A 23,226-nucleotide genomic window follows, 5' to 3' on the forward strand; every position below is an offset into this window, starting at 1 on the left:
GTAGCCAGAGTCTGAATGGTCCAATATTGATCCATTTCTCTTTATCGTTACTCCTCCCTCTGTTCTCTCATCGCAGGAAGTGTCTTCCATGTCCTCTCTCTGGTCCTTCCTTTCTGCTGTGTTCCGCTTGTTCTTTTACTCATCTTTCTGGTCTACAGGTGAGTCCTCTGTCAACACTTACTCACTTCACTCCTCTTATTTATAAAACACATATATTTCTTAACCATACGTATTGACTACAGTTAGTAATGACGGGAAACTCACCACAACAACGTTTGTGTGAAATATCCACTTTTTGTTGTGCGTTTTTCAGACACAAGAGAATCAAATCGATCCATCAGGGGACATCACATAAACTGCCTTGTTGTGTTCACTTTGGTTTTCTGGTACTGTAACATTTCACAAATACTGCATTATTCTCCTCTATTTATTCTGTAGTTCATTTTGTGAAAATCCCCAGTTAATTGTACATGTGTGTGTGTGTGTCACCGTCAGGGCTGGCGTAATGGCACAAGTGAGAACCTGGTGAGTGAAGGGGGTGCAGCAGCATCAGACCCCCCGGGGAGCAGCAGAGATCAGCTGTACCACCCAGAGCCCCTGCCCCAACCGCAGCATCCCCATCCCAGCAGGACGTCGGGTCCAGACAGCACGTAAGAGCATCAGACATGTTCTCACACAGACAAGATCACACTGTAAACAAACACACATAAGCACCCACGTTTGTATTCACACGTGCACACAGAGACACACACGTCTGGATGGGCAGACATACGCAAGTCTCAATGAGACCATTTAGCAGGCCTCCCTCACATACAATGGGATTCCATTATACTAGTTACTGTGGATCACCACTACTTTCTGTCTCAGTTTGAACATCTAAAGGACGATATAGACCTGTGTCTACTTGTCAGTCTTGGCAGAGTGATTCAATTGTTGTTTTTTTTCTTCTTTAAAGGTCCACCTCTGACATATACACTGCATACAGTGTTCTGAAGGTACCAGGTGGAAAGCAGGTGAGAGAAATCGAACAGTGTTGTTGAAGGGATGAAATATGGAGGAGAGAGGCCTTTATATGCTGTATACACTGTAACTCTACAGTTTACTCAATCAATGACTATTACAATCATTCAGTACGTCAAAAATGCCTGAGCGTAGTGGCAGGTAGCCTAGTGGTTAGAGCGTTGGGCCAGTAGCGAAAGGTTGCTAGATCAAAACCCCAAGCTGACAAGGTAAAAATCTTTGAGCAAAGCAATTAATCCACTGTTCCTAGGCTGTCATTGTAAATAAGAATTTGTTCTTAACTAACTTGCCTAGTTAAATATAAACAAATAAGTAGCATATACATTGTACAGTAATGAAGGGATGAACTAACTATTTCAATTCTTGGCATTCTCTTTAATGCATTCCATCTCATTTATTCAGGGTCTTTCACCAAGCCATCCAATCAGAAACAAAGATGAACACACGCAGGAACCTGAAGTCAACTATGCGTCGCTGCAATTCAGGGGCCAGGAGATGTAAGATTGAACATTTTTCTGAGAATGTGGGGAAGGCCGATGAAACCAGGATAGGTTCAAATTAAAACCCATCACATTGGCCTCCTGAGTAGGGCAGCGGTCTAAGGCACTGCATCGCAGTGCTAGAGGCGTCACTATAGACCCGGGTTCGATCCCGGGCTGTGTGGCAGCAGGCTGTGACTGTGAGACGGCGCACAATTGGCCCAGCATTGTCTGGGTTAGGGCAGGGTTTGGCCGGCCAGGATGTTCTTGTCCCATCGTGCTCTAGCGACTCCTTGTAACTTCCGGGTTAAGCGAGCAGTGTGTCAAGAAGCAGTGCGGCTTGGAGGATGCATGGCTCTCAATCTTCACCTCTCCAGAGTCCGTATGGTAGTTGCAGCAATTGGACAAGACTATAACTATCAATTTGATATCAATTATAATAATACATTTTAAAAAATCACATTTGCAGTGCGGTGTCCATTTTAGGGGACCCCCAGGCTCAAGCCTAACCCTTTGAGGCTGATGCTGTCCTAAAATCAACACCGTACTACAGTACAGTAGAGAGCATTCTTCAGTCATTCCAAAAGGTGAATGCATATGATGTGGGAAAGCATACAAATGACCTCAAATACATCATAAATTGATATTACCCTACCATAATGTAGTAATGTATTGAAACCACTCATGTGAAAATGACTGTAGTAGTCGACCAAAACGTACGTAGGGAAATAACCTGATGAGACAACCGATATGAGTCAAACGCTTACAATGACACAACTTGTCTTCCAGGGGTAGCTTGGGTCCTAGAGACCAAGCGAGAGAGGATGACGTCTATGCTAAGGTTGGCAAGCCAAAGCTGAAGGAAAAGGTCAGTCAACCGTGATAACAAATGTGTAAACAAAAACAATGGGCAACATCACACATGGGCCCTTATGCCATGAAGTTACACTGTAACGTCATTGATCACCCGAATGTCATTATTCAGCTTTACACTGTAACTGCAGCTAAGATAGGCCTGCATATAATAATGAGTGAATTTAAAGGAAGCTAGTCAAATTCTGCTTCAATTGAATTATTTGTATAGTTACTCTGTAACCACATGAACTCAATATAAAGTTAAACTAAACATTGCGAATGGAAACTTTCAAGTTACAAAACTCCACTGTTACTGAAACAGGATATTGAGGTAAGAGTACACAGAGATCCTGTAAATGACGTAAGATGCACCACAAATAGAATTACGTCATAGAAAATGTGTAGTAGGAGAAATACTGATGTAAAAAAAGCAAGAGGACATTTTAGAAGGATGTTTGTACAGACAGTCCAGCAGTAGCAGAAGGGGGTATCACAGCCGTAAAGAAAATGGGAAAATGACTTAATGTTGTAAGGGTTTTCCTGTGGTGAAGGAGAGGCGGACCAAAATGCAGCGTGGTGGTTATTCACGTTCTTTAATAAAGGAACTAGACATGGAATAACTAACAAAACAATAAATGTGCGAAAACCTAAACAGTCCTATCTGGTGCAAACACAGAGACAGGAACAATCACCCACCAAAACACAGTGAAACCCAGGCTACCTAAGTATGATTCTCAATCAGAGACAACTAATGACACCTGCCTCTGATTGAGAACCATACTAGGCCGAAACATCGAAATACCCAAAACATAGAAAAACAAACAGACTGCCCACCCCAACTCACGCCCTGACCATACTAAATAATGACAAAACAAAGGAAATAAAGGTCAGAACGTGACAAATGTGTTTTACTGGACCTTGATGTTAGCACTTGATAGTTTGGAAAAGGCAAATGAACTCGTACAGCGTTAAGATATTTGATAAGAATAATTTTGAAAAAAAATATGACTGCCCAAGACAAATATTCTCCAGATTTACAAAATAGCAACATTCGAGCTGCTTCATTTGTATGAATCTCTTTCTATATTCAGACTAATAAGTGCAATGACTACGAGAACATTAAGGAAGTGTGTGCTTCGAAGCCCACCATCGAGCCAAACATGGACACGGAGACGGGGAGCAGTGAGGATGACGTGGAGATCAGCTACTCTGAGGTCATGTTCAGAGCAAAGCCAGGACACCAGACAGTCTGTAGTTCTGACCCTCGCCACCATAGGGCAGGCCACAGCAGCAGCTCAGATGAAGAAGACTACATAACCCAGTACTCTGATGTTAAAATATAAGAGGAAGTTTCATTCATAGTCCAAAAAAAGTATTAAGGTTTGTTTGTAAATAGTTGTATCACACCTACAATACCAGTCAAAAGTTTGGACACACCTACTCATTTAAGGGTTTTTCATTATTTTTACTATTTTCTACATTGTAGAATTGTAAAATTATGAAATAACACATATGGAATCATGTAGTAACCAAAAAAGTGTTAAACAAATAAAAATGTATGTTATATTTGAGATTATTCAAAGTAGCCACACTTTGCCTTGATGACAGCTTTGCACACTCTTGGCATTCTCTCAACCAGTTTCATGAGATAGTCACCTGGAATGCTTTTAAATTAACAGGTGTGCCTTGTTAAAAGTTAATTTGTGGAATTTCTTTCCTTCTTAATGCGTTTGAGCCAATCAGTTGTGTTGTGACAAGGTAGGGGTGATATACAGAAGATAGCCCTATTTGGTAAAATACCAAGTCCATATTATGGCAAGAACAGCTCAAATAAGCAAAAATAAATGCCAGTCCATCATTAATTTAAGACATGAAGGTAATTTAATCTGGAACATTTCAAGAACTTTGAAAGTTTCCTCAAGTGCAGTCGCAAAAACCATCATGCGCTATGGTGAAACTGGCTCTCATGAGGACACGCTACAGGAAAGGAAGACCCAGAGTTACCTCTGCTGCAGAGGATACGTTCATTAGAGTTAACTGCACCTCACAGCCCAAATAAATGCTTCACAGAGTTCAAGTAACAGACACATCTCATCATCAACTGTTCATAGGAGACTGCATGAATCAGGCCTTCATGGTCGAATTGCTGCAAAGAAACCACTACTAAAGGACACCAATAAGAAGAAGAGACTTGCTTGGGCAAGAAACACAAGCAATGCACATTAGACCGGTGGAAATCTATCCTTTGGTCTGATGAGTCCAAATTTGTGATTTTTGGTTCCAACTGCTGTCTTTGTGAGACGCAGAGTAGGTGAACCGATTATCTCCGTATGTGTGGTTCCAATCCGTGAAGCATGGGGGAGGAGGTGTTATAGTGTAGGGGTGCTTTGCTGGTGACACTGTCCCTGATTTATTTAGAATTCAAGGCACGCTTAACCAGCATGGCTACCACAGCATTCTGCAGCAATACACCATCCCATCTGGTTTGCGCTTAGTGAGACTATCATTTGTTTTTCAACATGACAATGACCCGAAACACACCTCCAGGCTGTGTAAGAACTATTTGACCAAGAAGGAGAGTGATAGAGTGCTGCATCAGATGACCTGGCCTCCACAATTACCTGACCTCAACCCAATTGAGATGGTTTGGGATGAGTTGGACCGCAGAGTGAAGAAAAAGCAGCCAACAAGTGCTCAGCATATGTGGGAACTCCTTCAAGACTGTTGGAAAAGCATTCCTCATGAAGCTGGTTGAGAGAATTCCAAGAGTGTACAAAGTTGTCATCAAGGCAAAGGATGGATACTTTGAAGAATATAAAATATATTTTCATTTGTTCAACACTTTTTTGGTTACTACATGATTCCATATGTGTTATTTCATCGCTTTGATGTCTTCACTATTGTTCAACAATTTAGAAAATTGTAAAAATATAGAAAAACCTTGAATGAGTGTGTCCAAACTTTTGACTAGTGCTTTATATCTGGATTGTTAGCAATAAAAACACATTCAAGAACCGGTAGTTGCCTTAACTGTACTTTGAAATTACAAGTCAGTCAAGACCACAATAGCAGAAAACAGAGTTTATTGACGTCATTCAAAGTGGGTTTGAACATCGTGTGGTACATCAATGCAATGTGTGCTTACTAGGCTGTCAAAACAGAAATGCTTCACTGTTTAGAAATGTCCCATATTACAGGATGTGCTATTGTGTATATGCTATGCAACTGACACCATGTCTTCATATTTGTTTAACATTGCAATGTGCATTATTACTGACTTCTGACTTTACATAGTTACTGAATCATGCTGAAATTACTGACTGCTTGTAACCTGTATTCACCTGTATTCAGCTTTAAACATTGTAAATACATTTTCAATAAAAAGACAATAAAAACAATAATACAACATGTTGAAGTGATTCATAACCATCACACACATTTTGTAAGTTCATAAATACACATTTTCTGTTCAACAATAAGTTACAAATTCATAGAAGAGGAACAAAACTTTGAAAAACAAACAAATATTACACTCTTAACTGTTGCAAGATGAACATTTAATTCATTAAAAATTTATGTAAGGAGCGACACTAATCTATAAAAACACAGTTAAAAAGTCAGAATAAAAAAACATACACAGTGCCTAGTGAAAGTGTACACCCCCCCCCCCCCCCCCGCACAGTCTTAAAATTTTGCTGCCTTTAAAAGTAAATAAAAAATGTATGACATTTAATTGTTTTCCTACTGATGTACATAACTTACTCTACATTTTAAAAGTGAAAGAAAAAAAATACAGAACGTTTTCCAAATAAATAAATAAAAAATAACGGAGCTGTCTTAATTATGTATGTCTTCACACCCCAGAGTAAATACTTGGTGGAAGCACCTTTGGCAGTCATTAGAGCTGTCAATCATTTTGAATTAGATTCTACCAACTTTGAACACCTCATAGGGCAACATATACACCTTGTTTTTGTCAAAATTGCTCAAGCTCAGTAAATTTGTTTGGGAGTCATTGATGGATAGCAAAATTCAAACCTTGAAAATCAGCTTCTTGATTTGATTTTCATTGGATTTGACTACAGCGATACGGATTGAGTCCAGCCCCTTGTCTCAAATATTCATGCAGATTTAAGTCAGGACTGAACCACACTGGACCATTCAGAAGCAGTCAACAGCTATTGGAAAGCCATTTTGGTGTGTCTTTGAGATTCAAATGTGTGTAATTGACTCGCTGAAAAATACAACTCTATCCCAGTGTTTGGTATTCAGAAGACTGAATCTGGGCTTTGTTAATCTGGGTTTTGTTAATCTGGGCTTTACTCCTTTCATATTTATTATGATCCTGACAAACTCTCCAATCCCTGCTGAGGTCAAGCACACCAATAACACATTGTTTCCACCACAAACAGGAGGATCAACAACATTGCATTCACTCCACATTATTAGCCTCTATAGAAAAGTGAAAAGGAGGAAGCCTGTGTTAAAAAAAATCCACTTCAAATAAAAAACATTCTGTTGGCAACAAGGCTGTTAAGTAATACTGCAAGACAACACGGGAAATGCATTTTTCTGGCCTAAATTAAAAACCACGGGCCAAATCCAGAACTATACAACACAGAGTGAAACCCTCTGTATTGTCAAGTACTGTGGCTTGTGCTGACTTAAATCTGCTTGACAATTAGAGACAATGTTTGAATATTGCTGTCCATCAATGACTCCCAAACCAAATGTACTGAGCTTGAGCTATTTGGACAAAAAACAATGGGTATGTGTTAGCCTAAGAGTTGTGCAAAGTTAGTAGAACCTTATTCAAAATGATTCACAGCTATAATGGCGGCCCAAGGTGCTTCCACCAAGTATTACCTCTGGGGTGTGAAGACATACGCAATCAAGACATCTTTGTTTTTTTGTTTTATTCAATTGGAAAAATATATATAGAATTGTTCTTTCACTTTGAAAATGTGGAGTTGGTTGTGTAGATCAGCAGGACAAAATCTAATGTATTTCCTTATTGGATTTCATTTTAAGCCGAAATAGCCGAATCCACTAATTTGAAGGGGTGTCCACAGACTTTTGTATATATTGTATATATAGAGATGAAAATCCAACTGATGAACAGACACTGTAGAATAACTGGTGTTAAAAAAAAGGTGGACATAGTGGTTCTAGTTTGGAAGGTGACGAGGATTTCTCTGCAGTGCATTATGGGTGATTTTTCACAACCTTATCTGCATTTAAGCTTTACTCCCTCTACATCAGCTTACTATGCCTTTACACTCTCCTACTCTTCCTCCTATCTAACTCAGGTTGTCCACAATTTGCTTCAGATATGACCTGACCACGACATATGTTCCCATATGTTTCCTCCTCTTCACCATTAGAGGAATCTTTCGGCTCAGAAAGCAGTGTCACCTCGTCCACTGCAGTTTCTGCTGTGTTGTGCTGCTCAGACTGTCCCAGTGGGGCCTCTGTATACTCCTGGACACTGAGGGCATAATTAGTCACACCCTGTAGCTCTGGCAGCGCAGAATCCTTTGCAACTTCTTCTTCCTCGTCACTCTCGTGCCCTGCCTGGGATTCTTCCAAGACTTTAGCTCCATGGTCCTCAGCATGCTCCCCCTGCTCCAGAGCAGGAATGGCCTCCTTCTTCTCAGCCCCTCCCTCGATACTGCCTGTGGAGTGCAGGCGGATCACTGCGTACTCTGTCGTTTTGGAGGCGACTCCCCTGATCTCTCCCTCCCCCACCCCCCGCTCGGCCACCTTGGCCTGGAGTTTGGAGAAGTTCAAGTTGGCGTAGTGGAGGTCTGTGTCGTCGATTTCCCTGTCCACTGTCCTGTTGGGCCCAAGGGCCTCATCCAGCATGGCTTTATTGGCATAGACATTGTCCTCCTCCTGAAAGAGGGTCTGAGGGGTAAGCATCACATTAGAGGGGTTTATATGTTTATTGGCCAAGTTTTTTTATGTGGACTCCTATTAGCTGTAACTTCCTGGTGTCCACACAAAACAATGCAAAACAATCATATGATCCAGTCAACCACTGGATAGGAAAGGGCTAGTTGTTAGCTAGTTGTTTAACATGAGATCCAGACGATATGGTTGCAAAAGACTTGATTACAGTAATGTGCCACCGCAGCCTAAACTGACATGAGTTCCTCTTCATGCACACTGTTGATTTTTGCATTTTCACAGCCAAGCTACCTCTAATCTTTCACTGCAACAAAAATACCAGTGCTGAAATGTGTGCGCCATCTAGGATATGTGATAGGCTGTTCATGCACCCTCTTCTGTGAGATATGTATATCAACACCTTTCCACATTGTTAGACTGTAAGCACATACAATGTCGGAATGTCAGTGTAGTTACTTACCTCATCCGTCACTATGAACTCTGCTGTGTCCTTCTGTCTTTTGTTTGGTGACTGCCTGGCTCTCCTATGCCTGAGAGCAAAACAACAGAGGTTTAGATAATGGCGTCAAATACCAGTCCAGACCCTGTGTCAGTCACTTACTTGCAGAAGTGAAGCAGTGGGATGCATAGGAGCATCATCACTCCTGCCCCCACACCAGCCCCGATCAACAGAGAGGGAAGATGGAAACCTGTGCAATCACAAAGTAGAGCAAACAAATGAGTTGTAAAACAAGCGCCACAATTCCTTCTTTGTACTAAAAATCCTTCTTATTTGGCAATGTGAGAGCTTGGGACTACAAGGTTCTTGTTTCAAAAAGATGATTCTGAGACAATTGGCTTTAAAGTTCCGAACTGTCATTGGTTTGAATTGTGTCAGCCATTTTTATCTTGTATTCTTTTGAACTTAACAACATGAATATATATATATTTTTTTAACTATATACGTAGAGAACATTGAACAGAGCAAGGCTATGTCAATAATGACATTTTGACAAAAATACAGATAGAACCTTATAGTTCCAAGCTCTTGAATGGTTAGTGGGACCGGGGGACTGTTAGGAACTAATTCTGGTGTAGAGCAGGACTAATGTCTCCTAAATCTACCTTCCAATGTTTTCATTGATGTTAAGTCAAATGAGAAGCTGTCAAAAGCAATAAAGTTGGAGCTGAGGCAGACCAGACTCTGTATTTTCTGTGATTGGTGGATGGTGAGGGAGCTCCTCAGGCCTGCTCGGCCCATTGGCTCCTCACTGATGATGGTGTTAGTGGAGTGATTGACAGACTCTCCAGCCAGTTGCCACACCAGTGTGGGAGCAGGGTTCCCATAGCTATCACAGAAACATCTGATCTGAGATGTAGCTGAAATCCTGATGCAGTGAGAGGTGTTCAGGATCTCTGAAGCAACTACAGCGAACAGAAAGGAAGGACGCGATTATTCTTAATAGTTCATTCAGATGAATGAGTGATTGTGATTCAAAATCAGTAGAATAAATACTATACAGTACATACACGTTACATTGATACTGATGGCTTCAGAGGTCTGCAGTCCATGGACATTCTGAGCCTCACAGTAGTACTTTTCATTTGAAAGCCTGGTCACACTGGAGATGTTGAGGTCCTCTTCAGACCCGACAATGTCCTTCTCCCTTCCCTCAACTCTGTACCAGGTGTAGTTCTTCACTGCTGGGTTGGCATTGCTGCTGCAAGTCAGAGTCACAGAGCTGCCCTCTGCTACTGAGCTAGAGGGACTGACTGACAATGAGGTGTTCTTGGGGGGATCTGGAAGAAAACAGTGCTGTGTTATCATTAAAAAAATTATTGAGCATTATGCACTAGCACCACTGTTAAGAAGTCTGCCTATCCATACTTACCATGCTACATATCTATAACTCTATACAAATAAGCCAGCTGTGAGCCAGATTCAGTTGCCATACCTAAGCCAGATCCTTTCCACAATAAGGGCCAAACCTGGGCCGGCATGTAGATTTGGCCCAGTTACCACTTTGAATCACACCATAAGCGGGCCGCATCCACCTTGATAAGCTAGGTTTAGCTTTTCCATGGTAATGATCTGGCTTAGTTACGCCAATTAAACATGGTACACTTCTGGAGCGTAATTCCAAGTGTTTACTAGGCCACATAAACATGTCGGCGGATTACAAATGGGGGCTGGATTTGGGCCATAATGATTTTTCTTTCTAGGTTTGTCTTTGGAAACCCTTCAGTTGAGATAAAACACAATCTGCACCTGGAGCGGGGGGCGGGGGGTTGATATGTAGAAATCTTGACTAGGAATGGCCAATGGCAATACATAGAAAACAGCCATGCATAAACATATTCACACTGCCATACAAACTCGACAACAGGCTTCAGTGATGGAGCGCATTGACACACACACAGTAAAGATTTTTCATGGTCGTCACGCAACGGGACAATGGCTCACTGTCATTGGACCAGACAGTCTGGGCACTGACCCAGACATTGGCCAGTCACAGCAGCTGGATGTGTTCCTCAACAGAGTGATATTCAACCAGTCATAAATAGAGTGTTTTAAAGCATCTTGGTAACACTTTACAATAAGGTTATAGATTAGCATCAACTACAGTTGAAGGCGGAAGTTTACATACACTTAGGTTGGAGTCATTAACTTCTTGACGCTACCCATCCCTTATTAAGCACAGGATAATTGTCATCAGCGACCGCTGAATAGCATAGCGCCACAGTCAAATAATATTACCTAAAATATTTATATTTTAAAGTATGTTTAGTTGGTGCCATTGATTTCAGTAATCCACTCCTTCGACTTAGTCCAAATAAGTCAAGCAATGTTTCTAATTAATCCTCAGGTACCCTAATATGTAAATAAACAATAATATTTCAGACGGAAAGAACGGTGTTCAATAGAAAAGGAAAATAATGAAGAGCGCGCCCTCGTTCACGTGCACCAAAAGCCTCCCTTTCCTGATGAGAACACCTTTGATAAACAACAACTACTTGTTAGTTTTTCAAGAAACAAGCCTGAAACCCTGTCTAAAGACTGTTGACATCTAGTGGATGCCATAGGAACTGCAATCTGGGAGCTATTTTTTGTATATCCAATAGGCTAGCATTGAAAAGGCCTGTGACCTCAATTCTTTTTTATTCCGGATGGATTTTCCTTGAGTTTTTTCTTGCCATATCAGGTCTGTTATACTCACAGACATTATTTTAACAGTTTTAGAAACTTCAGAGTGTTTTCTTTCCAATACTACCAATTATATGCATATCCTAGCTTCTGGGCCTGAGTAACAGGCAGTTTACTTTGAGGTTTGTAGAAAAGTTTTAAAAAATGTATGAAAGTATAACACAATAGATATGGTAGGAGGGAAATCCAAAGAAAAACCAACTGGAATGTCTTTCTTTTTTGTGAGCCCATGCTCTTACAATGGAAGGAAAAAGGGCAAATCCAAATCCAGCTCCCAGATTGCAATTTCTATGGCTTCCACTAGATGTCAACAGTCTTTGTTCAAGGTTTCAGGCTTGTTTCTTCCAAAACGAGGGAGAATTATGAGTTTTAGTACTGGGACTCAGAGTTGGAAATCAGTCTGTGAGCTTGCGATGAAGAGGATGCGGACCTGCTAATATCAATTTCCTATTGAACATACTTCTTTCCGTATGAAATATTATAGTTTACTTACATTTTAGGGTAGCTGAGGATTACATAGAAACATATTTTGACTTGTTTTAACAAAATTTAGCTGTAGCTTTTTGGATTCCTTTCTCTGCATGTTGAACAAGTGGATTACTCAATCGATGGTGCCAACTAAATTGAATTTTTGGGATATAATGACACTACATGTTGTAGCTTGGACCCTTTGGATTGCAAATCAGAGGAAGATTTTCAAAAAGTAAGTGAATATTTAATCGCTATTTCTGAATTTATGACAGGGCATGCTTTCGCTGTAAAGCCAATTGTAAATCGGACAGTGCAGTTAGATTAACAAGAATTTAAGCTTTTAACCGATATAAGACACTTCTATGTATCTAAATGTTTCATATCCATAATTGTTATGATTATTTATTTGAATTGCGCGCCCTCCAATTTCACCGGAAGTTGTCAACAGGTGTCCCAATAGCCCTGACCTCAGAACTGAAAAAGCGTATGTGAGCGAGGAGGCCTACAAACCTGACTCAGTTACACCAGCTCTGTCAGGAGGAATGGGCCAAAATTCACCCAACTTATTGTTGGAAGCTTGTGGAAGGCTACCCAAGTTAAACCATTTAAAGGCAATGCTACAAAATACTAATTGAGTGTGTGTAAACTTCTGACCCACTGGTAATGTGAAGAAAGAAAGAAAAGCTGAAATAAATGATTCTCTCTACTCTATTATTCTGACATTTCACATTCTTAAAATAAAGTGGTGATCCTAACTGACCTAAGACAGGGCATTTTACTAGGATCAAATGTCAGGAATTGTGAAAAACTGAGTTTAAATGTATTTGGCTAAGGTGTATGTAAACTTCCGACTTCAACTGTATATTAACTGAAATGCTCTACATGTACCATTTCAAAATTATGGCTAAAATATGTTGTGTTTCTTTACCATTAGTAAATGATTAACAAATGCATTGACACCATTAAATGATACATTAGTTGATGCCAATTAATGTAGCCATATGGTAAAGTGTTAGCAGCATCTTGATGTTTCTATGTTTCTGTTCCTACACTAGGCGATATACTGTATTATACCCAGGGATAGAAATTAAGCTAGCCCGCTAACCCGTGGCTAGTACTTTTCAGACTGGGCTAGTAGAAAATGTGCCCGACTAGCCCAGCAGCTAGTGACATTTTGTCTTTTCAAATATTGAGTATTTATTTTGGACCCAGGCCAGTAAAAATTGCAGTCTGCTATCCTGGCTGGCCAGTGCCCAATATCTTTAAGTTCCATCCCTGACCATACCACTGCAAAAGTATAATGTATATAACTTACATTGAATATCCAGCTGAACAACTGTGGCTTTTTCTGTACCGAGTGCATGCAGTGCTTCACAGCAGTACTCCCCACTATCACTTGCTTTACTGTCTAAGGTGAAGCTCTCTCCAGATCCTAAAAGGACAGCCTCAGTCCCATTGATTTTGTACCAGGTGTAGTTCTTCACTGCAGGGTTGGCATTGCTGTTGCAGGTCAGGGTCACAGAGCTGCCCTCTACCACTGAACCAGAGGGACTGACTGACAGTGAGGTGTTCTTGGGAGGGTCTGGGGGAAAGAAACAATAGATATTGTATGTCAAGAGTCAATTTAGTGTGTGTTATGATACTGTCTATAGTTAAAACTATTGTTCATATTTGGTTTCATTGTGTACATACACATTCCATTTAGTTGAATGACAGATGAGTTCTCGGTTCCATGGTCATTGATGGCTTCACAGTAGAAATAACTGTCATCTGCTGGTACCTGGACAGTTAGCATTATGCTAGCCCCCACTGTTGAAACCTGCTCTCCAATAACTCTGTACCAGTTGTAGCGCCCCACTGCTGGGTTAGCATTGCTGCTGCAAGTTAGAGTCACAGAGCTGCCCTCTACCACTGAACCAGAAGGACTGACTGACACTGAGGTGTTCTTGGGAGAGTCTGAGGGAGAGTGCACAGAAAGTTGTCAAATTCTCTAGAAATTATTAACTTACCATACATGAATCAAACTTACCATGCATGAATCAACTTACAAAGAACAGCGACTGTCAGATAAGTTTTGGATGATTTATCACTCTTGCCAGCTTGTCGTTTGTACAGCGCAGTGCAGGAGATCTTCTCCCCATGGTGGACATGTGAAGCGGTAAAGTTCAGGATAGAAGTTATGACTCGATTCGGAGTCACCTGCAAATCCTCCACACTGTCACTCAGTGTGGGGGTCCATGTCAGAGTTGGAGGGAGTGAGGGACAGGGGGCTGCAGCAGAGCAGATCAGACTCACTGAGGTCCCCTCCATCACATTTACTGTTGCTGGACTTAGAGTGGGTTTGGATGGATTTTCTGAGGGAGTAATCATTTTATTACATGAGCAGTGCATTAAATACAGCAGGGTTCAAACCTGCAACTTAAAATGAACACAACAGAACACACACAACACAAAACAAGCATATTCTAATGATACTCTACCTTCTACATAAATTGTGACAAGTTCTAAAAAACTATATCTCAGAGCATTGTCACATTCAATTCTGAATGAAAAGTAGTCATTGAGATAAGATGTGAGGTCATTCAGGATTGTGGTACATTCCTTCTGCTGCAAGTTCCCAGTTAGATTCCCTTGAATGGTGTTTCTGCCTGTTCCTGTGAGACTAGAATCAAACACCTGTACTCCTGGCCACCCTTTCCTCCATATTCCTTTACATGAAGTTGTGAGGAACGACTCAAATCCTAATTGCAGTGTAAATGAGCAGGGAATGTTCACACAAGATCCACTCAGAGCCATTAGATTCTGAGGCATCAGCGCTGCAAAGTCGAGGCACAGAAGACCTGAAATACACACAGCAAAATATTAGACTGGGTGTTAGGTTATTTTCAACTTCACTAGGGTGTTGTTTTTTCCTACAAACCGCCAAAAATATGCTGGCTAGTTATTTAGCGATGTGCAGAATAATCTGGCTAGCATTTTGGGGGGATGTAGCAATACTAGTAGACATGAAGTGTATGAACAATCCTTTTAAAGGCCCAGTGCAAACGTTTTTATCTCAATATCAAACTATTTCTGGGTAACAATAAAGCAACTTCCTGTAATAGTAAAAAAAAAAAAAAGGTTTTTATGTATTTATTTATCAAGCAAAAATTGTGTTAGGACTGTCTGGGAGTGGGGAAGGGCACATAATGGTGCATTAACCACAGTGTGGCTCAATCCACCTGAGCAGAGAAGGGATATGTAACCTTAAAACTAAGTTATTGGCAGAGAGGTTTGAAACACTCTTTGTATTTGTCTATTAACTTTACCCCCCTGGTGATGTCACTAGGCAAGACAAAACTCCACCCATGCACAACCTGCTGATTAGAAGGTCCTGTATTTCAACCAGCCACTATCGGGAAATAACACCGATCACATTATTACAGTGTTAGTTTCATCAGCTGTTGTATAAATATGATACTAAACACAGGAAAAACTGAATGTTGACTGCGCTGGGCTTTTAATAAGGATCAGAACACTAATCATGTTTCCATCCAGTTTTTATGCGAGTAAAGTCATACCGTATAACAACAAAGAATCATGATGGCAGTAGCTAGGTTTACATCCAATTGACGACAGATTTTCACTCGAATATTATAAAATCCGATAAAGACATTATATGCATTTTCCCACCATTGGTGTTTCCACCAAACAGAGTAGTTGGGGATACAAATCAGTGCATGATGACATAGTGCACACAAAATGTACATTTTCGCTTAAATTTCCATGTACCAAATCTAAATCTAAAGTTCATAGTGTTTCCATCGCATTTCAGCTCATATTTTCTTCATGCAGACTTTTAAATATTCACATGAAAATCTGTCACCAATTGGATGGGAACCTAGCTACAGATAACCTATCAAATGTGAATGGTAAAGTGCAATGGGAGATGCTAGAAAGCAGTGTATCAGACCCAGCCTTTCCCACAGCAACCCACCTTGCAGCAGACCACCAATGAGGATCAGTCTTTCAACTCCTGTGATGTGCATGATTCTCTGTATCAGAAAGGGCCAGATGACCTGCTTTTTAACACTGTCTGGACAGACAGACAGACATACAAGTTCAGTACAGAGGCAGCAGACACACTTCATTACATTGTCTTAATTTTTTTAAAACATGAAACCAACAGTGAAAATAACTTTGAACTAAAGTCAAACACATCAAAATGTTGACATTTTTGTTTTGATTTGTCATTAATAGAATGATTCCAAACAGATTCTGATTGTAGGGAACTGAAACAACATTGACCCTATTCTCCACAAGACAGTCTGAGTTTTCTTGCTTTTTAATTGGACATGTTGGCTACACTACAAACATTTGTATCATGATGAGATTTGAATCATAGTAATATGAACATATTCCTCACATAAATATAGAATTAAAAAATATGTTATTTCATTATACCTTGAAGCCAATGAAGCTGTGTTGATTCTGAGTAAGTATAAATACCTAAATGAAGCATAATGAAGTCAAACAGGTTCATATTTTGGTTGTAGATTCATTTCCATTGAAAACACTGACCAATACAAATGAATGAAGTGTACAGAGCTGTGAGCTGAAACGGTTGATATTTGTGTTAATCTAGATGTAGCCTACACCTGACCCACTAAAGAAAATGTAGTATTGTTGAACTTGACAATATCTACAATTCGATTTTAATTAGATGCTATCAATATCTGAAATGCGTTCCCAAATCCAACTCCTCCGAAAATTGGGACACATGTACATACACTTTCAAATGCTTCTCCACGTTACAAAATTGGGACAGTCACATGAATTACCATAACAGAAATAGTACAAACAGAAATAGTGTCTCCGACCTCTTACCAGTATTCACGCGATGGTCATCTGTTCAAATCCAATGCACAATTCAGGCTATATAAACGCTGTCTGTTGTCTAGCTGCCTGTCACTGCAGACATTCAGAAGAAGTGGCACTGCTGTTTGCAAGACACAGAATTTTCCTTCGTTGAATAAGCGTCAACCCACAAGTGATAGCCTCCTTCTGTAGTATCAAATGATCATCAGATTTTCTTTTCAATCACAGTTACTAGTGACATATATCAAGCTTCACAAGGAAGGCAACATCTTCTGATTCCAGATTAAATACAAGCAGACATATAATCCAGTGACCTGTAAATTACACAGAAAGCTACAGCCCCTTGCAATATTTCTCTTTATTTCTCTTTTTTAAACATGTTTTTATTTTAAAGGAATACAGCCAACAGTAATTCATCCAGAGATTTAAATCCACAAATGTAAGGATATAGTTCCAAGTCTATTTTTACAGCGAGTTCCAGTTGAATGGGGCAATAACTGCTCAAGACATCTGTGGCTGAAGGAAATTACACGTTTGATATGTTGCATAACTTGTTACTTTCCATAGTTACTACTCAATGGGCCACCATTCAAAGAAGAAGTAAAAGCAAACTTTAATGTGGATATCATAAACGTACAATTCAAAGGGCTTAGAAAGAGAGAAATTACATGAAGAAATTAATAAAAGTCTCTTTGATGATGAATTTGTGTTAATGTTACTCTACACAATATATTAACCCTTCGGTGTTGAGGAGATAATATACATACATATATATATATATAATATATATAATATATAATATACATAATATACATATACATATACATACATATATATATATATATATATATAGTACCAGTCAAAAGTTTGGACACACCTACTCATTCAAGAGTTTTTCTTTATTTTTTACTATTTTCTACAATGTAGAATAATAGTGAAGACATCAAAACTATGAAATAACACATGGAATCATATAGTAACCAAACAAAGTGTTAAACAAATTAAAATACATGGAAATGCAATTTCCAAGAACTGATTGTCGTTGAATAATAGCCATTTAGCTGGCAGGTATCTTCACTGACATTATCAATCTCTCCCTGACCAGTCTGTAATACCTACAAGAACGCCAAGGTAACCTGTCTAAATGATTATCGCCCTATAGCGCTCACATTTGTAGTCATGAAATGCTTTCAAAGGCTTGTCATGGCTCACATCAACACCATTATCCCAGAACCATGGACACACTCCAATTCGCATACTGCATTAACAGATTTGTGCACGGGGTCATTGTCATACTGAAGCAGGAAAGGGCCTTCCCCAAACTGTTGCCACAAAGTTGAACAGAATCGTCTAGATTGGCATTGTATGCTGTAGCTTTACGATTTCCCTTCAATGCAACTAAGGGGCCTAGCCCGAACCATGAAAAACAGCCCCAGACCATTATTCCTCCACCAAACTTTACATGTGGCACTATGCAATGGGTCATGTAGCATTCTCCTGGCTTATGCTAAACCCAGATTCGTCCGTCGGACTGCCAGATGATGAAGCTTGATTCATCACTCCAGAGAATGCGTTTCCACGCCGAGCTTTACACCACTTCAGCCAACACTTGGCATTGCGCATGGTGATATTAGACTTGTGTGCTGCTGCTCAGCCATGGAAACCTGACAAACAGTTATTGTGCTCACGTTGCTTCCAGAGGTAGTTTGGAACTTGGTAGGAAGTGTTGCAACCAAGGACAAACGTTTTTTACACGCTACGTGCTTCAGCACTCTGCGGTCTCGTTCTGTGAGCTTGTGTGGCCTACCACCTTGTGGCTGAGTCGTTGTTGCTCCTAGATGTTTCCACTTCACAAAATAACAGCACTTACAGTTGACCAAGGCGAGTTAGAACAGAATTCACGCGGGGAGGGTAAAGCAAAGGGGAGGGTCATGTGAAAATATTTTTTGTTTTTTAATGACATCCCGTCTCCCCCAATATTCTTTTTACGGTCCCTTACTGTCATGTGTGCATACATTTTACATACGGTTTTTCCTGGGAACCAAACCCACTATCCTGGTGCCATGCTGTACCAACTGAGCTGCATAGGACCACAAGTAAAGAACTATCTAGTACAATTAACCATCATCATCCTAATCATCATCAAGAAATGAATACATGTGATATGATTACAAAATTAATATAGAAATGTGCAATAAAATCAAATATAGATGAACTGAAAGAGACAAAGGGTGGAAATGGATGGTAAAACCAAAATATTTGGAGATGACAAAGTGAAAAGCTTGAGTTAAGCTTGTTACTTACATGTATCTGATAGATTAAAACGATTCTGATGAGGTCGACTACCACGTTCCCTGTATTCACGTCTCTCAGGTAGAGCCGAAACCGTGAATCCAGAGTTACGCTCATGGTGTTACTGCCTCTGTCCCCTCTGCAGCGTTCACATATCACTACCACTGGTCTCTCTGTGTGCTTCTCTGCTGCCACACTCTTTCCTCTGACATACATCACAAACACATGCATGTTCGCACACACACACACACACACACACACACACACACACACACACACACACACACACACACACACACACACACACACACACACACACACACACACACACACACATGTTATGTGTGGTCAAATAAATGTTACTTGTATACACAATTCCAAAGGTGCTAGAATTGCAGGGATTTTATTTAGCATGCAAATCACTAATACTAGCCTAAAGAGTGCTCTCACCTGTATGACCTCATAAGTAGAGGTCACGTTTGAGATCTGTAGTGTGGCGTATGTGTCACCTACTGCCTGTTAGCAGACATGGGGACATGTCACACAGTAAGTGCCTCACATAATACAGTATTTATTAGCAAAAGATAATAAAAAGAAATCACAAGACGATTACCATGTTATTTCCAGGTAATTACAATAAGTTACCTATTACTGTCTTCATAACTTGTAACACAAAAAGAAATAACCAAGTATTATTATGTATTTTCTAGGTAATTCCAAAGTATTTTCTGTACTGTGAGATAAAGTGCTACCGCCCTACCTACCTTCCGTCCTCTGGATAATCTGATCGTGAATAGAGATGGAGACAAAGATTAGATCGGAAATATTGAAAGTGATATATTAACATATCGATATATTAATCTCTCATTGACAGACTACCAATAACCAAATGACGCTAGATTTAAATTCTGGGTTAACCAAGATTATATGAAAGACTATTTCTGAAGAATGTCCTTGAAATAATGAAATACAAGATTCTACTTGCTTAGCAATTACAGTATATCCATTTTACCTGATATATTTATAGACTCCGAAGATGACTGTTAGAATCCACAGGACAAAGACCACTCCACAGATTATGGATGGAACTGATGTTTGTGCTACAAGACATGTTTGAGTTACTTTGTTAGTTACCAAATCCACTTTCTCTATACTTTTTGTATGTTTACCAATAGTCTTTATAGCAAATTTATACAGGTAATAGCATAATCGTTAAATTGTAGAATTGCTTAAAATGTCATTAATCTCATTAATTCAAAGAAGAAGTAAAAGCAAACTTTAATGTGGATATCATAAACGTACAATTCAAAGGACTTAGAAAGAGAGAAATTACATGAAGAAATTAATAAAAGTCTCTTTGATGATGAATTTATATTAATGTTGCTCTACACAATATATTAACCCTTCAGTGTTGAGGAGATAATATACATTATATATATATAATATACATAATATACATATACATATACATACATATATATATACAGTGCCTTGCGAAAGTATTCAGCCCCCTTGAACTTTGCGACCTTTTGCCACATTTCAGGCTTCAAACATAAAGATATAAAACTGTATTTTTTTGTGAAGAATCAACAACAAGTGGGACACAATCATGAAGTGGAACGACATTTATTGGATATTTCAAACTTTTTTAACAAATCAAAAACTGAAAAATTGGGCGTGCAAAATTATTCAGCCCCTTTACTTTCAGTGCAGCAAACTCTCTCCAGAAGTTCAGTGAGGATCTCTGAATGATCCAATGTTGACCTAAATGACTAATGATGATAAATACAATCCACCTGTGTGTAATCAAGTCTCTGTATAAATGCACCTGCACTGTGATAGTCTCAGAGGTCCGTTAAAAGCGCAGAGAGCATCATGAAGAACAAGGAACACACCAGGCAGGTCCGAGATACTGTTGTGAAGAAGTTTAAAGCCGGATTTGGATACAAAAAGATTTCCCAAGCTTTAAACATCCCAAGGAGCACTGTGCAAGCGATAATATTGAAATGGAAGGAGTATCAGACCACTGCAAATCTACCAAGACCTGGCCGTCCCTCTAAACTTTCAGCTCATACAAGGAGAAGACTGATCAGAGATGCAGCCAAGAGGCCCATGATCACTCTGGATGAACTGCAGAGATCTACAACTGAGGTGGGAGACTCTGTCCATAGGACAACAATCAGTCGTATATCTGGCCTTTATGGAAGAGTGGCAAGAAGAAAGCCATTTCTTAAAGATATCCATAAAAGGTGTCGTTTAAAGTTTGCCACAAGCCACCTGGGAGACACCAAACATGTGGAAGAAGGTGCTCTGGTCAGATGAAACCAAAATTGAACTTTTTGGCAACAATGCAAAACGTTATGTTTGGCGTAAAAGCAACACAGCTCATCACACTGAACACACCATCCCCACTGTCAAACATGGTGGTGGCAGCATCATGGTTTGGGCCTGCTTTTCTTCAGCAGGGACAGGGAACATGGTTAAAATTGATGGGAAGATGGATGGAGTCAAATACAGGACCATTCTGGAAGAAAACCTGATGGAGTCTGCAAAAGACCTGAGACTGGGACGGAGATTTGTCTTCCAACAAGACAATGATCCAAAACATAAAGCAAATTCTACAATGGAATGGTTCAAAAATAAACATATCCAGGTGTTAGAATGGCCAAGTCAAAGTCCAGACCTGAATCCAATCGAGAATCTGTGGAAAGAACTGAAAACTGCTGTTCACAAATGCTCTCCATCCAACCTCACTGAGCTCGAGCTGTTTTGCAAGGAGGAATGGGAAAACATTTCAGTCTCTCGATGTGCAAAACTGATAGAGACATACCCCAAGCGACTTACAGCTGTAATCGCAGCAAAAGGTGGCGCTACAAAGTATTAACTTAAGAGGGCTGAATAATTTTGCACGCCCAATTTTTCAGTTTTTCTTTTGTTAAAAAAGTTTGAAATATTCAATAAATGTCGTTCCACTTCATGATTGTGTCCCACTTGTTGTTGATTCTTCACAAAAAAATACAGTTTTATATCTTTATGTTTGAAGCCTGAAATGTGGCAAAAGTTCGCAAAGTTCAAGGGGGCTGAATACTTTCGCAAGGCACTGTATATATAGTACCTATCAAAGGTTTGGGCACACCTACTCATTCAAGAGTTTTTCTTTATTTTTACTATTTTCTACAATGTAGAATAATAGTGAAGACATTAAAACTATGAAATAACACATGGAATCATATAGTAACCAAACAAAGTGTTAAACAAATTAAAATACATGGAAATGCAATTTCCAAGAACTGATTGTCGTTGAATAATAGCCATTTAGCTGGCAGGTATCTTCACTGACATTATCAATCTCTCCCTGACCAGTCTGTAATACCTACAAGAACGCCAAGGTAACCTGTCTAAATGATTATCGCCCTATAGCACTCACATTTGTAGTCATGAAATGCTTTCAAAGGCTTGTCATGGCTCACATCAACACCATTATCCCAGAACCATGGACACACTCCAATTCGCATACTGCATTAACAGATTTGTGCACGGGGGCATTGTCATACTGAAGCAGGAAAGGGCCTTCCCCAAACTGTTGCCACAAAGTTGAACAGAATCGTCTAGATTGGCATTGTATGCTGTAGCTTTACGATTTCCCTTCAATGCAACTAAGGGGCCTAGCCCGAACCATGAAAAACAGCCCCAGACCATTATTCCTCCACCAAACTTTACATGTGGCACTATGCAATGGGTCATGTAGCATTCTCCTGGCTTATGCTAAACCCAGATTCGTCCGTCGGACTGCCAGATGATGAAGCTTGATTCATCACTCCAGAGAATGCGTTTCCACGCCGAGCTTTACACCACTTCAGCCAACACTTGGCATTGCGCATGGTGATATTAGACTTGTGTGCTGCTGCTAAGCCATGGAAACCCGACAAACAGTTATTGTGCTCACGTTGCTTCCAGAGGTAGTTTGGAACTTGGTAGGGAGTGTTGCAACCAAGGACAAACGTTTTTTTACCGGCTACGTGCTTCAGCACTCTGCGGTCTCGTTCTGTGAGCTTGTGTGGCCTACCACCTTGTGGCTGAGCCGTTGTTGCTCCTAGATGTTTCCACTTCACAAAATAACAGCACTTACAGTTGACCAAGGCGAGTTAGAACAGAATT

General features: G+C 40.0%; 2 protein-coding genes across 2 annotated transcripts in view; one reads left to right on the plus strand and one right to left on the minus strand.

Moving 5' to 3' along the window:
* Positions 1-5,749, plus strand: part of LOC139393246 (B-cell receptor CD22) — a 31,472-nt gene extending 25,723 nt beyond the window's left edge. The window contains exons 12-18 of the mRNA XM_071141722.1: positions 77-158; positions 314-386; positions 496-650; positions 956-1,013; positions 1,423-1,517; positions 2,289-2,367; positions 3,446-5,749. Of these exons, the coding sequence (XP_070997823.1) occupies positions 77-158; positions 314-386; positions 496-650; positions 956-1,013; positions 1,423-1,517; positions 2,289-2,367; positions 3,446-3,697 (794 nt within the window). The 3' untranslated portion in view covers positions 3,698-5,749. The remainder of the gene's footprint in view (positions 1-76; positions 159-313; positions 387-495; positions 651-955; positions 1,014-1,422; positions 1,518-2,288; positions 2,368-3,445) is intronic.
* A 580-nt stretch (positions 5,750-6,329) lies between these two features.
* The window catches only part of LOC139385470 (B-cell receptor CD22-like), a 29,467-nt gene continuing 12,570 nt past the window's right edge, over positions 6,330-23,226 (minus strand). The window contains exons 12-20 of the mRNA XM_071130531.1: positions 19,519-19,584; positions 15,896-15,953; positions 13,612-13,875; positions 13,235-13,501; positions 9,774-10,043; positions 9,369-9,668; positions 8,866-8,953; positions 8,725-8,794; positions 6,330-8,261 (exon numbers count right to left, since the gene is read on the minus strand). Of these exons, the coding sequence (XP_070986632.1) occupies positions 7,629-8,261; positions 8,725-8,794; positions 8,866-8,953; positions 9,369-9,668; positions 9,774-10,043; positions 13,235-13,501; positions 13,612-13,875; positions 15,896-15,953; positions 19,519-19,584 (2,016 nt within the window). The 3' untranslated portion in view covers positions 6,330-7,628. The remainder of the gene's footprint in view (positions 8,262-8,724; positions 8,795-8,865; positions 8,954-9,368; positions 9,669-9,773; positions 10,044-13,234; positions 13,502-13,611; positions 13,876-15,895; positions 15,954-19,518; positions 19,585-23,226) is intronic.

Source organism: Oncorhynchus clarkii, chromosome 3 (genome assembly GCF_045791955.1).
Source record: "Oncorhynchus clarkii lewisi isolate Uvic-CL-2024 chromosome 3, UVic_Ocla_1.0, whole genome shotgun sequence".
NCBI classification, from domain to species: Eukaryota; Metazoa; Chordata; class Actinopteri; order Salmoniformes; family Salmonidae; genus Oncorhynchus; species Oncorhynchus clarkii.